The 14,348-nt window shown below is 43.7% G+C and overlaps 1 protein-coding gene across 2 annotated transcripts in view; it reads left to right on the forward strand.

Annotated features, from left to right (window-relative positions):
- SLC38A6 (solute carrier family 38 member 6) overlaps positions 1–14,348 on the forward strand; it is a 53,056-nt gene that overhangs the window by 30,935 nt on the left and 7,773 nt on the right. For both annotated transcript variants that reach the window (XM_081863470.1, XM_081863471.1), the window contains exons 7-9: positions 4,892–4,974; positions 5,469–5,527; positions 13,687–13,752. In XM_081863470.1, coding sequence (XP_081719596.1) covers positions 4,892–4,974; positions 5,469–5,527; positions 13,687–13,752 — 208 coding nt within the window. The remainder of the gene's footprint in view (positions 1–4,891; positions 4,975–5,468; positions 5,528–13,686; positions 13,753–14,348) is intronic.

Genomic DNA, 14,348 nt, shown 5'->3' on the forward strand with positions numbered 1-14,348 from the left:
TTGCTGTTTTTAGGGGCTTTGTTAAAAATTGCAAGTCTCCTTCTGCACATGGGTGTAGAGAGATGGATAAAAAAAAAAACATTTTAAGCTAAGGAAACCTGATATTTGACACGACACTTTTTCAGAAGTAAAAGTTTGCTCTTACAGCTGGAAAGCTTTGTGTTTTTTTAGGGCATGCAAGAGCGAGAACCGCCTGCCCTCATTGGAGCCCTTTCCTTGTCTTCCAATTACAGTTCTGGGCATGCCTGCTCTGAGAACAGGCCATTCTGTTTCACCTGCATTGGTAGCGATTGGATCTATTCAGTGCAGAGACGGGACAGAATCCATTTTCTACTGGAGGCTGAATTGAAACCAGACATAGTTTCTAATGTAGTCTGTTTCAGAATCAGAGAGACAGCAGGCAGCTTTCTTTGTTGATGGTGCTTTGAGCTCACAGGAGTTAATCTATTTCTCGCAGCGCACAGTTTGAGAATTTATGCTCTGCTTTTCACGGGACCTTAGACACGCACCATCTTAGATCCTCATCTGCTTTGTTATCTGCCCACTCCAGGCAGGTGGGTACCAAGATGCTCTGGATAACTTCGTACTACACTTACAAACAGGAGCCACACATAACATTGCTCAGGCTGCTTTCACCTATATGGAACAAGAGCCACAGTTTCCAAAATATGAACATTGACCCATCTCAAGGCTCTTGTAGCATGTGCCAGATTTACAGAGGACAGCTGGCTGTGCCAAAACTTGTGTAGTTCTATAGTAAGCTCTTTATTTGGGAGTCATCTGCAGCTGATGGTCAAAACTGCCAAGGAAAACACTTGGCCAGAAACAGTGTTCAAGCCCTTGTAAAAATAGTTACCCCCCACCAAAAGAGCCAAATCAAAACAACTTTGAAAATTGAAGGAGCCAAATTATTAACCTATAGTGAACTTTTTAGAGAGAATCTGCTTCATTTATGGCCATTTTGAAAGCGAGTTTGAGAACATAGACCCAACCTTTGGAGCTACTACCTTCTCCAATAATATTGTTCTTTCCATAACAAATATTTTTAAATTGCTGTATAAGCAAGAAGCATCTTTCCTGATTTTGTCAACATCAGCCAAAGACTAAGTGCTGATAGGGCAGAATTCCCAATTGCCTAAATAACATTTTAAAAAGAGATTCTAGTTCCCAGGAGCCTTAAATTTCGTTAAGTTAATCTATGATGGAGTAGAACTTTCACGTGCACCTCTTTGCAATGGATTTTTAAAGTAGAGGAAATGCTTAGAAATGGAAAATATACAATCCAACGCTGAATCTAAGGAGAGGCTTCAAAATGTGCAAGGAATTGCAATATTAGGGTAATGGTTATTGGGGGTTTTTTTGTAATACAATGGGATGACAGATTGGTTGATTCATAATATTAAGAGGTTATGATATTTAATTATAGTTCATCAATATAAATTGGGTTTAAATATGCTTGGCTGCTAATGACTATTTTACATTTTAAAAATATTAAAATAGAAAAAGTACACTTTGAAACAGTAAAGTGCATCTTTCATATATTTCGGGCAGGTGAGTGCAGAGGCACTGTAAGCCTTGCGCACAGGATTCATTTTTTGTTTCCTTGGGTGTGTCACATAGTGCCAAAGAAACTGCATGCATTATTTATATTCTATTGGCATTTTAAAAACAAGAAAAACGCAGTAAAACACAATAAAATAAAAGCACAACAATTAAATTAAAATACTCAGCCCAGAGACCAAAGAAATGAAACCACAGAGCCAGATCAATATAAAATTTCATTGTTAATCTGTGCCAGGCAATCCAGCTGGCATAAAGCCATTGTTGTTCCATAGGTTCCATGGGAGAATGATGGTTTTACTCCAGCTGGATTGCTTGTCAGTCACTCTTAAGGCTGCAATCCTAAACACACTTAACTCACGAGAACATGAGAAAAGCCTGATGGATCAAGCGAATGGTCCACCTAGTCCAGCATCCCATTTGCACAGTGGCCTACCAGATGCCCGTGGGAAACCTGAGCCAGTGTGGTGTAGTGGTTAAGAGCGGTAGTCACGTAATCTGGGGAACCGGGTTCGCGTCTCCGCTCCTCCACATACAGCTGCTGGGTGACCTTGGGCTAGTCACACTTCTCTGAAGTCTCTCAGCCCCACTCACCTCACAGAGTGTTTGTTGTGGGGGAGGAAGGGAAAGGAGATTGTTAGCCGCTTTGAGACTCCTGAAGGGGAGTGAAAGGCGGGATATCAAATCCAAACTCCTCTTCTTCTTCTTCTTCTTCTTCTTCTTCTTCAAGCAGGACCCAAGCGCAAGAGCCCTCTCTCCAGTTGTTTCCAGCAACTACTATTCAGAAGCATTACTGCCTCTGACCTTGGAGGTATAGCAGCTTGGTAGCCAGCACTGCCTTGTGTAGGCGCACGTTCCATAGGCTACCTATGCGCTGTGTCTTGAAGCACTTCCTTTTGCCTGCCCCTGATCTTCCAAAATTCAGCTTCACTGGATGTCCACAAGTTTTAGTTTTTATGAGAGAGGGCAAATTTGGTTAGGGATGCTCTTAAAAGTGTGTTGGGAAGAGTAGGCATGTTTTCAGGGTAGCAGATGAAAAATCATTTATCAAGATTCTGGGGGAAATTGGGTCCTGTTATAGCAATACTCACACCCATCCACCCACCCTCCTTTTATGTCTCTGTTCTTCATAGAATGCAGTTTATAGAACATAAGGATCAGGAGATGGTGTGATCAAATAAATGCAGGCTCTGTTGGTTTAGCGTAGTCTTTTATGCATTATGAAGAGACCCAGGGGATGCAAGGAGCAGGAAAGGCCACAAGCTGTTCTTGAACTCGTAGAGGAGTAGGGATGGTGGAGCTGTGTAACTCAAGTGGGGCAGTAGGCCTGGATGATGGGAGAATGGTCCATTTGTACCCCTGCTCCCTTCCTCTTTTCACCAGTGGTTTCCTCTTGGCTGAGAGGTGCAAAAATGTGGAGCTAGCTGCACAGACTTAGGGGTTGTGTTGATCGGCTCTCTGCCAAGGTACACATGTTGGGGGGGGGGTCATTGAGAAAGTAGGGTGACCACAACCAAAGCAGCTACACAAGTTGTAATTTGCCACTGATGCCTATTGCCCTGTGTGTATATACTGTTAAATACGTTACTTGCTCAGGCAGGTCAGAAGTGTGTAAATATATGTCTCAGGTCAGTACTGCCCACCCAATTTCAACAACCAGTACAGACATGCCCATAAGTGTTACTGGCACTCTTAAAATGGTAACATGATGCCCCTTCTTGTTTACGAGGTGCTAACCATGTTCTGGGCTAAATAAAACCAGAGACCAAAGGCCAAGGTGTTTATAGGGAACAACCATAAGGGATAATGCATAAGACACTCATCAATCAGCATTAGGGGTTTTAAGCAGAGAGGGCTCTTAATGTGGCGTTCAGAACATTCTTGGTGGCTCTGTAGCTCTCAGTCAAAATAGCCCCTTTTGGGATTCCCGCCCCCTCCAGCAAGGCAGACCATACCTGTCATCAAGGTCCTCTGACTTGAGAGCTATATCGGTTAAAAGTGCCGCCACAATTGTCCTCACATCTGCCCTGGGTTCGACTGCTTGCAGTATACTGTACAGTGGTACCTCTGGATGCGAACGGGATCCGCTCCGGAGCTCTGTTCACATCCTGAAGCGAACGCAACGCGTGTGTGCGTGGGTCGCGATTCGCCGCTTCCGCGCATGCGCGTGACATCATTTTGAGCGCATGCACGAGTGGTGAAACCCAGAAGTAACACGCTCTGTTACTTCCGGGTCGCCGCGGAGCACAACCCGAAAATACTTAACCTGAAGCTACTTCAACCCGAGGTATGACTGTACAGTGGTACATCGGTTTACGAACTTAATCCGTTCCAGAAGTCCGTTATTAAACCGAAACTGCTCTTAAACCGAGGCATGCTTTCCCTATTGAGGCCTCCCGCTGCCAGTGCCCTTCCACCGTTCGGCTTCCATTCGGTTTCCGAGGTAAAGTTCGCTAACCGGAACACCTACTTCCGGTTTTGCGGAGTTCGTACACCAAATAGTTCCAGTTACAGATAGGTAGCCGTGTTGGTCTGCCATGGTCAAAACAAAATAAAAAAATTCCTTCCAGTAGCACCTTAAAGACCAACTGAGTTAGTTCTAGGTATGAGCTTTCGTGTGCATGCACACTTCTTCAGATACACAGTATCTGAAGAAGTGTGTATCTGTGTATCTGAAGAAGTGTGCATGCACACGAAAGCTCATACCTAGAACTAACTCAGTTGGTCTTTAAGGTGCTACTGGAAGGAATTTTTTTATTTTGTTTTGACCAAATAGTTCGTTAACAGGGCTGTTTATAGACTGAGGTACCACTGTAAAACTATATGTTGCTACATGAAACACATTTCCCTGATGAATTAGGCATGAGATTTTGATAACTTATCTTACTTGTTTAGCTTGTCTAAGTAAAGATGTAAATCCCGTTAAGTTCAATGGGATTTACTCCCAAGTAAATGTGTGTAGGGTTGCAAGCTAAGAATTGTTTAACAGGGTAACAGCCCTTCTAACCTGTTCACAGTCTGCGAGTAGTAGTGTCATGTTTTTTGTAAACTCTAAATAAATGCATCCTTTAAAAGACCACTCCTTGGAAGTTATTAGGGAGACTGAAAGAAGGTGATTCTTGTTTTTTGATGCTTAATTATCCATGATTTGTAAGTGTTTAGTTAAACAGTGTTTGTCTCTATCTTTTCCTTTAAAAAACCCCTAATTTTATTAAGACTTTTCAACATACAATAAACAAAACAGCAAATAAGAAAGAAAGAGAACGAAGAGAAAACCAGGGAAACAGAGAGATAAGAATAATAACAGAAACCCTACTGTCTTTTCCAATAGCTCCTGGTATCTTGATGGGAGATTGCTTCTGCTTCTTACCTCAGTTTGCATTGTCTTCCCTCTAGCACTTCTTCCTAAAATTGGTAAGTAATTTTAAAGGGAGTATTATTGCTGCCATAATTACTATTAGCAGTAGTGTTCTCTTTTAGTAGCAATTTAATTGAGGAGTTTAAAAAGAAAGCCTTAATGGGTGGTGGTGGTGTGTTTTTTTTTAAAGATTTGAGGAAAGATTGGGAGGGGAGGCAGGTTTATTTGCAACCTAGTCTGTCCTCCAGCTTTGCCTAGTTAACCTATTACTTAGATTGCAGTAGTCCTGTGTCTGCTCTACTAAAATAAAACCTTTACAACAGAACATTAAAGAGCTGCATTTACTTACAGCATGCCATTAGTGGTAAGCCAGTTCTAATTCTGCCCTACAAAACTACATAAATGATCTGTGACAGGCAAGTTGGAATGTTGTTATTCTGAATCTTAAGCCCGGTAATGTAAAACATACCTAGAGCATGAAGCTCCTTTCGCCCTGCACCAGGATCACTTTCCTTATAAATTGCCTCTTATTTTTACTGTTATTTTACAGGCTTTCTTGGCTACACAAGTAGTTTATCATTTTTCTTTATGGTGTACTTTGCTCTTGTGGTAAGTCTGAAAAAAACAAAACAAAAACCCCAACCCAACCCAGATCGCAGCTTATGTTAAGTTTTCTTATTATTTTGATGGATCTCAGAGTTCCTTTGAAACGGATGTCTGTGCTTTAAAAGCTTGCCTCTAAAAACGAAGTGTTCCTTCTCCTCTCCTCTCCTTTAAGTGTGGTGGTATGTATTTTCTTGCTTTGGGGTAAGTTGGTTTGGCTGAAAAGTCACGAATGTGAAAAGATTTGCCATCGTTAATTGTTTGGACTGTAAAATGCAGTTGGAGTGTATTTGTTTTGCTGACAGGGCAATGAAAAATACTGGCCTGAGCACTTTCCCCTCCCCTTCTCCACGTGTGGAATGGATTTTTTATTTTTTTTTTGTCCTTGCTTCCAACCACCATTTACTGCAACTCGTGCAGAAGAAAATGTCATATATTCCAAGTAAAATTGAATGTACATGTTAGCTTAATAGTAAAAAAGCACAAGACGCAGCAAATCTCTTTTGAGCAATTTAATATATATATATTAATATAGCAAAAGCCTTATTCTTTCCATCTGAAAGCAATACTTTCCCTCCCCTTCTCTCTCTCTCTCTCTCTCTCTCTGTGTGTGTGTGTGTGAGCCAAGTAGGGCATTTCAGTGCTGATATTTGCAGCCATTGATTCCTATATGATATATGGAAAGCAGAGCACTGGAACACATTTGGTCTGGATTTGTTTTGCTAGTGGTTTCTGCAAATGAGGGAGTATTTGGAAGTGTTTTTAGCAGGCACAATCATTTTAGGCATGATTCCATCTCCGAGACGGCATGTATGGTGCCCACAAAACCGCTATCTGCGGTGGTGGGTCTTGCAGGTGCCGTAACGTTTTTAAGACGTTCTTAATCCATGTTGCAGAGCGCATAGGTTAGCTTGCTGGTCCCTGGCCCATACATCCTGAGCATGTTAAAGCCTTTGTGGCAGCACTGCACACCAGAGGTACATTATGTCTAAATTGCCGCCAGATTTCATCAAGGAGATAGGTAAGTAAGTAATGGTACTCTCCAGAAGGGAGATGGAGAATTTATACAGCTCACATTTCATGGGCAGTCCACCAGCCCTTGCCCTATGGTTTCTAGAGAATTTCCAAAATGATCGTATTTATTTATAAACACGAGAAAAGCCGGTTAGATCAGGCCAAAGGCTCATCTAGTCCCAATATCCTATCCTCACAGTGTCCAACCAGATTCACATGGGAAGTATGAAGGCAGGAACTGAGGGCAAAAGCACTTTGCCCACCTGTGGTTCCCAGAAACTGATATTCAGAGGAATAACTGCCTCCAACAGTGGAGGTAGAACTTTTTTAAAAAAAACACACAATTTTAGTCCCTTTTTGATCACAAGCTCTAAAAAGCTGAGATTCCTACATTGCAGGAGCTTCTATAAATGACCCTTGGGGTCCCTTCCAACGTTACAATTCTGATTCCATGAAAGTAGTTTAAAATTGACCACACCAAGTAATCACAGTGCAATGTTAAAACCATATAATGTAAAATATTACTGATGTAAAATACCTAGCATAACATACTAAGGCAAGATTTCCCTTTTGGGAAGCCGTAATCATAAATAATTGTGAAGTTGGAAGGGACCCCGTGGGTCATCTAGTCCAACCCCCTGCAATGCAGGAATTATTTTGCCCTAGGTGGGGCTTGAACCCATGACCCTCTGGTTAAGAGTCTCATGCTCTACCAATTTCTCAGAATTTTTTTTTTTTTCCTGACTGGTGTGCGGTTTTTCTTTTGTGAATTCCGACTCCGCTGGAGAATTTCGGTCCTACCCGGAATTTCAGCAAAATGGTTTCCCGAATTTTGCCATCCGTGAATTTTGGGTGCAACTGTGGATCTAGTTTGCTCCTTCCCGTCCTCTCTTATTGCACTGATTTATTCATCTGCCAAGATGAACCAGCAACAGAGTTTCGTTCAACATTAAGTGAGCTGAAATTTCTCAGAAGACTCCTTTCAAAGGGAAAAAAAGTCTTTGAGAATTTTACTTCCCTATCAAATATTTGGCAAATTCCCCCTCCCCCACTTTCACTGCCCACAAATGGCATGGAGTATTTTCTTTTCTTTTATTATTGTATTTCACCAAATTCATATACCGCTTGATAGTAAAAACAAAGAAACATCAAAGCTGTATCATAAAGCAATGAGGTTATCAATAAAAGCAGTTAAAAGCAATTATTGTAAATATTCATAAACAATTAAAATGAATGAATTCTGCGACACCACGGTGCCTTTTGAGCTGGGCAGGGCTTACCACAAACTTAGCATAAGCAAACCCCGACATAACTTAAGATGCAAGATGATGGTGTTTATTTTAAAGGTGAGGGATTTGATGCTGGAAAACAACTGAAAGGGAACACAGAGCTATTCCTTGGAGCATGATAGAGCAAAGCAGATTTCCCCATGCTAGAAGCTCATTATTTTGGAGACCTGAATATAGAATTTATAGCACTTCATATGCTACCTTATTGGCATAATTGCAGTTTCTGCATGGCTGCTTCCAACAGGTTCTGGTGACTTGCAACAAGGATGGGGTGACCTGTAACATTTTTTCCTTCCACTGCAAAGCAACCAGCTCCCAGGGTTGAGTAGCACTGGAGTGTGGAGTTGGTATGTTGCATATATTTCTACCGTATTTTTTGTCCCATAGGACGCTCCGTCCCATAGGACGCACCTAGTTTTTTGGGGGGGAAATAAAGGATAATTTTTTTTCCTTTATTTCCCCCCCCCCAAAAGCAGGTCAGGGAAACCGAACCAGATTGAGGAACAGTGGGATGGCGGCGCTGCGCCTCCCTGCTGTCCCCCGAGCTTGTGGGGCTGGCCGATGTCTGCCCGGCGCGAGGGGCGCTCTGCTTCAGGGCGCCCCGCCCGCCAGGTGGCAGGCTGCTATCCGCAGCGTGGGGAGCCCTGCGGGGAACTCCTGCAGGGCTCCCCACGCTGCGGGTGTCTGTCCGGCGCGCGGGGCGCTCTGCTTCAGGGCGCCCCGCCCACCAGGCGGCAGGGTGCTATCCGCAGCGTGGGGAGCCCTGCGGGGAACTCCCGCAGGGCTGCCTAGGCTGCGGATGTCTTCCTGAAGCCTGGAGAGCGAGAGGGGTCGGTACGCACGACCCCTCTCGCACTCCAAGCTTCAGCGAAAGCCTGCATTCGCCCCATAGGACGCACCCAGATTTCCCATTCATTTCTAGAGGGGAAAAAGTGCGTCCTATAGGGCAAAAAATACGGTAGGTTGTTTCCCTAATGCTGAAGCGGTGTGAGAAGAAGCCACACAGAAACAGAAACCCAGGCCACAAAGGGAACATATGGCAAAGTGCCAAGACTGACTCAGTTCATGTTCCACCTGTGCCATAGATTCACTATGGCGGCCTTCAGCGTTCACTTATTAGGCACAGTTTCTTATCTGTAGAAAGAGAGGAGGGTGTTAAAGGAAAACACAATAACGCTTGTATGGCATTGTGCAGTGCAGCATAGTAAGAACTCTGAACTTGGACCTGGGAAACTTGGATTCAAATCTCTAGGCTGGTCGCTATTTATCATCCTAACCTGAGGGGTTAAAAATGGGCAAATCCCCTGCTTTAAACTTCTTGGAGAAAGGGTGAGATACAAATATGATTATTATTAATCATATTAAAAATTCAGAGAAGTCCAGCGATTTATTGCAAACATGGGAGTTCTGGTGTGCTCGGAATTCCCCTACCTGCAGAGGAATATGCTTCTGTTTAATTGAATTGGATAATCGGCATAAGAGCAGAACACATGAATATTTTCACATGGCAGTCTGGATGAAAGCGGGTCCATCAGCAGTTGTGAAATAGTGGCTTTGTTCCTCTCCCCTCACATCTTTTTGAGCGTGGCACACTTTTCTTCCTCTTCTTTGTCCTCAGTGTAAGTTCGAACTTTATGATTAAACCAAGTTTTGTACAAGACTGGCTGCCTGTGCATCATCTCTCAAGTCGCTGTGCAGCTGCGCAGGCTCTTGAATGCGAAGGTCAGCTGCGTTGCCCCCATTATTTTGGGACTCTCCAAAAGTAAACAACCCCCTAACAAATGGCCTCTCCCCTCCTCTTCCCTTTGGGGTATCTAGCCTAAGGCCCAGGATGAGATTAATCACCACCTGCTGAGTGGTCTGGACTTGCTGTTTTGACTTACTGTGGTTTTCTTTCTTCTTTTGCTGGGGGAGGGGAGAAGATTGGCTGGCTTTTAATGGCTTGAATTAAGGAGCAACATGGTAATGAGGTGCCATGTGCCCTGTCGCTGTAGAGAACATACTTTTTAATTTCAGAAGGCATTTTTACACTTAAAACAAAGGCTGATATGTGTGTTTTTGTGTGTGTGTGTGTGTGTGTGCGCGCGCGCGCATGTGTGTGTGTGTTACTTAATTGCGTGCTTTATTCTGTTACCCCCTCCCCTTTCTTTTAAAAGCCCGCTACCTGCCCTGTGGATGGTTGGGGGAAGAAATGAATGTAAATGAATAAATGAAATAATGCCTGCACTTAATAGGAGCTGAACTGCCTTGCTCCTAAGCCTTCTATGCTAAGAGTTCAATGTTGTTATTTTAGCAGCATAAGGAATGCCCTTAGCTTGCATTGACTTGTGTGCAGGTCTTTGATAACATGGACCAATTTTGTTCTTAGGTTTTTTTTAAGAAGATAAAAATCATGCATAGGGCATCCAGCAAAAAAAAAAATAATGCCATCCAGAGTGCAAGACAACCAACCCATTAAGGAACTGAACCATGTGATAACATCAGACTTCAAAGCTGTCGAAGCAGCTCCCTAAGGGCAGTGTCTGTCAAGAATTCCAAAATACGTTGTAGAGGTCTAGGAGATGGTAATCTTCAGCACCAGCCTCCTCTTAACTGAATCCCCCATTCAGTAATATGGTCTACTTAGTAATATGGACTTCGGCCCAGCATGTTTCATCTCCTTGAGCTCTCCCAGTGGGTTGTGTTTTTGTTTTGTTTTGAGTTTTTAAACTTAGAAGAACAAGCTATTTTTCCATGTCAGTCTGTTTTTCAGACTCCTCTCTGTTTCAAAAGCGACTTAAATATATGGCACTGGAGGCAGGTTTGCTGTTTGCATTCCAAGGTTCCTTTTTTATTGATCCCATGTATGCTTCTGTGAAAGTCCCACTGTGCTCTTACCGGTCTTATTCTCAGTTAAGAAGGATACTCAGTCGGTGGTGGAGCATAAGACTCTTGAAAGCCCAGGCTCATGGATTCGTGCCCCATGTTGGCCGAAAAGATTCCTGCATTGCAAGGGGTTGGACTAGACCAGGCATGTCCAACTGGTCAATCGCGATCTACCGGTCGATCGTGGGGCGTCCCTGGTTGATCGTGGTTGATCGTTCAACAACTTTGATGAATTGTTGTTGTTGTTTAGTCGTTTAGTCGTGTCCGACTCTTCGTGACCCCATGGACCAGAGCACACCAGGCACTCCTGTCTTCCACTGCCTCCCGCAGTTTGGTCAAACTCATCCTGGTGGCTTCGAGAACACTGTCCAACTATCTCCTCCTCTGTCGTCCCCTTCTTCTTGCACCCTCTATCTTTCCCAACATCAGGGTCTTTTCCAGGGAGTCTTCTCTTCTCATGAGGTGGCCAAAGTATTGGAGCCTCAGCTTCACGATCTGTCCTTCCAGTGAGCACTCAGAGCTGATTTCCTTAAGAATGGAGAGGTTTGATCTTCTTGCAGTCCATGGGACTGCTCCCCTCAAACATCTCAACAACTTTGGTCAATCCAATGGGTAGATCACTGCCAGTTATTTTTTAGAGGAAGTAGATCGCAGTCTCTAGGGAGTTGGACATGCCTGGACTAGGCGATCCATGTGGTCCCTTCCAGCTCTATGTTTCTAAGAGTTCATAGAACTGCAGCCTTAGCCTTTGCATTCCTTACGAACCTTGTGTTCCTTGAAGCTTAGAAGGGATTCCCTCCTTGCACAACTGGGCATGGTACAAAGGCATCGTATACACATTTGCTTGGAAGTAGGTTTCACTTTGCTCAACAGGGCTTTCTCCCTAGTGAGTGGGTTTAGGACTGCAGCCATACGATGCATTTGGCTTCAGTATAGAACTGGGTTAGACCCAGGGGAGGGAGGTGGGTGCCACACATTTTGGCTGGCCTTGCCAGCTAGCCCTTACTTGTGATTGCCACCACCTCTGCTATACTCCCCTGCACAGAGGACCCAGGAGAGGGGCAGGGTCTCATCTTTCATATGCTGAGCTTCCGAGTCACTGGGAAGCAGAAGCCCAGCAGAAGATCGGAGATAACACCCATCTCTCATTTCATAGTGAGACAGGCAGTTGCTAGACTGGGGTTGGGGGGGAAGGAGCTCACCACCTGCAGCCGGGCAACGATATTTGTTGACTCCTGTTTGGCAGCTCTTCCAGGATGATGAATTAATGCAGCCTAAAAAGGTGTGATCGTGTGCATGTGGCAGAGGAAAGGGTAAACATGGAGGATGAAGAATGAAGATTGCAGGAAGGAACAGGCAAGAGACGAATGAGCAGAGTGTACTATCAAGACCACCTATGCTATTGAATACAGTTCAACCTTATCAATCATTGCTCGGAAGTGAATCCCACAGAGTTCAGTGAAAACTTACCCCTAAGAGAATGCACCCAAGGTTGCTGACCTTAAACGTAAAGTGAGACACATGTGTTCTTCAAGCATTCATTCATCTGCATGGAGTTCGATTCAGGAGCACGATCTTGTATCTGCCTGTATTTATTGCTTAGAATTTAATGTAGCATTTTTATTAGTATCTGAAATTAATCCAGTGTTCCTTATTCACACTCCTTTTTGCAAACCAGTGAGGCAATAACTACAAATGGGGGTGGGGGGGAGCTTTAGATTTTAAGAAAATTACGTTCTTCAAGGTGATCTTCAATCTCCATCTCTATTGAGCCATTAACGAATGCAGAAAGTTATCTCTGGCCCTAATGAGTCAGGGGGATTTCTTATGAATCTAGAGCCATTTTGTGTATCCTAAAGTGTCGATGTGGCACATCAGGAGCCAAGTATGGGCCCCCACCCACCATATAAACTTTTTTTATCATTATATATTAGGCTGCTGCTTGGAAATCCACATCTATATAAAATTTCCATTTGCCGCACTGGAATACTGGAAGGTGTATTAAATGCAGTTCAGTTTTCCAAACTAGTTGGTGTTTTTTGTTTTGCTTTTTGAAGCTGGGAAAACGTCGTGTTGAAATGCACACGGCGGTTTGCATATCATCTGTTGCTGTCACAAGCAGATACACTTTAATGTGTTCCGGAGGGGAAATCTTCACCAGGCATATGGAAGCAATACTTTTACATTTACTGTAATTTTCTGTGATTGGTTTCTAGGGCGAGTCATCTGTTCAGATTATTGCCTCTAAAAGAGAGAGAGAGAGAGAGAAACTGAATATTGGCTACAGAAATGGGCTTAGCCCTGAGAGACCATCAGGCGGGTTGAAATCCCACCTGGGAGATCTTTGGCAGCCTGCTTCCCCTCTTTATTACGGGAGTAACAATAAGCTACCTTGCAGGGTTGTTGAGAGTACGTATGATCTAAGAATGACAGAGATGTTCTCTAGAGTTACTAGCATATTAGAATAATGCGTAGAGAGCCCAGCATTCTGTTCCCTAATGGAGCACCATTGTTTTAGATCTCCAGTCTTGCTCTGCGGACAAGTCATTATTTCCACTGCTTATTGCTACATTTTAGAGCTAAGGTGTGACTTAGCTATACTTCTGCCTAGCTCAGGGTGCAAGTCAGCATACGGACACCAGGAATGCAAGTCAGAGTACGGACACCAGGAATGAAGTCTGCTTGCACAATAAGACTTTTGCCACCCTTCCATCCCCCTGCACCCCCTAAACCTGTTCTGGATTCCTCCCCAACCCTCCAGAGCAGGCACCCCCAAACTCAACCTTCCAGATGTTTTGGAACTACAATTCCCATCATCCCTGACCACTGGTCCTGTTATCTAGGGGTGATGGGACTTGTAGTCCCAAAACATCTGGAGGGCCGAGTTTGGGGATGCCTGCTCCAGAGCATGTGAGTGGACCTCATTCTGTGCGTGCGACAACTTAGTTGAATCCTGCCCATTGTCTGCAAAGTATTAACTGTATTCTTTCTCTGCAGGTCATAATTAAAAAGTGGTCCATTCCTTGCCCTCTGCCACCAAAGCTCGCAATGGGGTTCTCCCAGGTATGCACCTTTCCTGACTTATCTGCAATATTTGATTGCCAAAGAGCTTACCACATTTAACTGTAAGATAAGTTGGTCAATTATTTTTCATTGTTTGAAATTGCACAGAAACAGCAGAAATGCCTTACATTGATGCAGTGGGATCTTTGGATCCATACAGTGATTATAGTCATATCCAAGGCTCTCATTTTATGACTGTGATGTATTTGTGAAAACTAACGTATTAGCGGCACTGCTGGAAATGTTTATGCCCTCCGCTCCTGAATGTTGCACAGCTTCAGGTTCCAGAAAAACTTGAAGTCCCAGTGTATAGTATGTGTCCAATACTGTCAGCACCTTGCTGAAGCTAAGCAGGTTTGGTGTTTGGATGGGCAACTACCTGGGAACCATGTATACCACCTTGAGTTCCATGTTGGAAGAACGGCACAGTATAAATGTCAGAAAATAGTAAATGACAGACATCTGGGTGCAGGCTATTCTGGAGGCATACATTCGTCTGTTATGAGAAGTCCATACAGAAGTTTATATAACCCTGAATGGATGGATTTAAAAGAGGATTAGACAAATTCATGGGTGCCAACTCTGATGGCCATGTT

The sequence above is a fragment of the Podarcis erhardii genome (assembly GCF_964252035.2).
Source record: "Podarcis erhardii genome assembly, chromosome: 1".
NCBI lineage: Eukaryota > Metazoa > Chordata > Lepidosauria > Squamata > Lacertidae > Podarcis > Podarcis erhardii.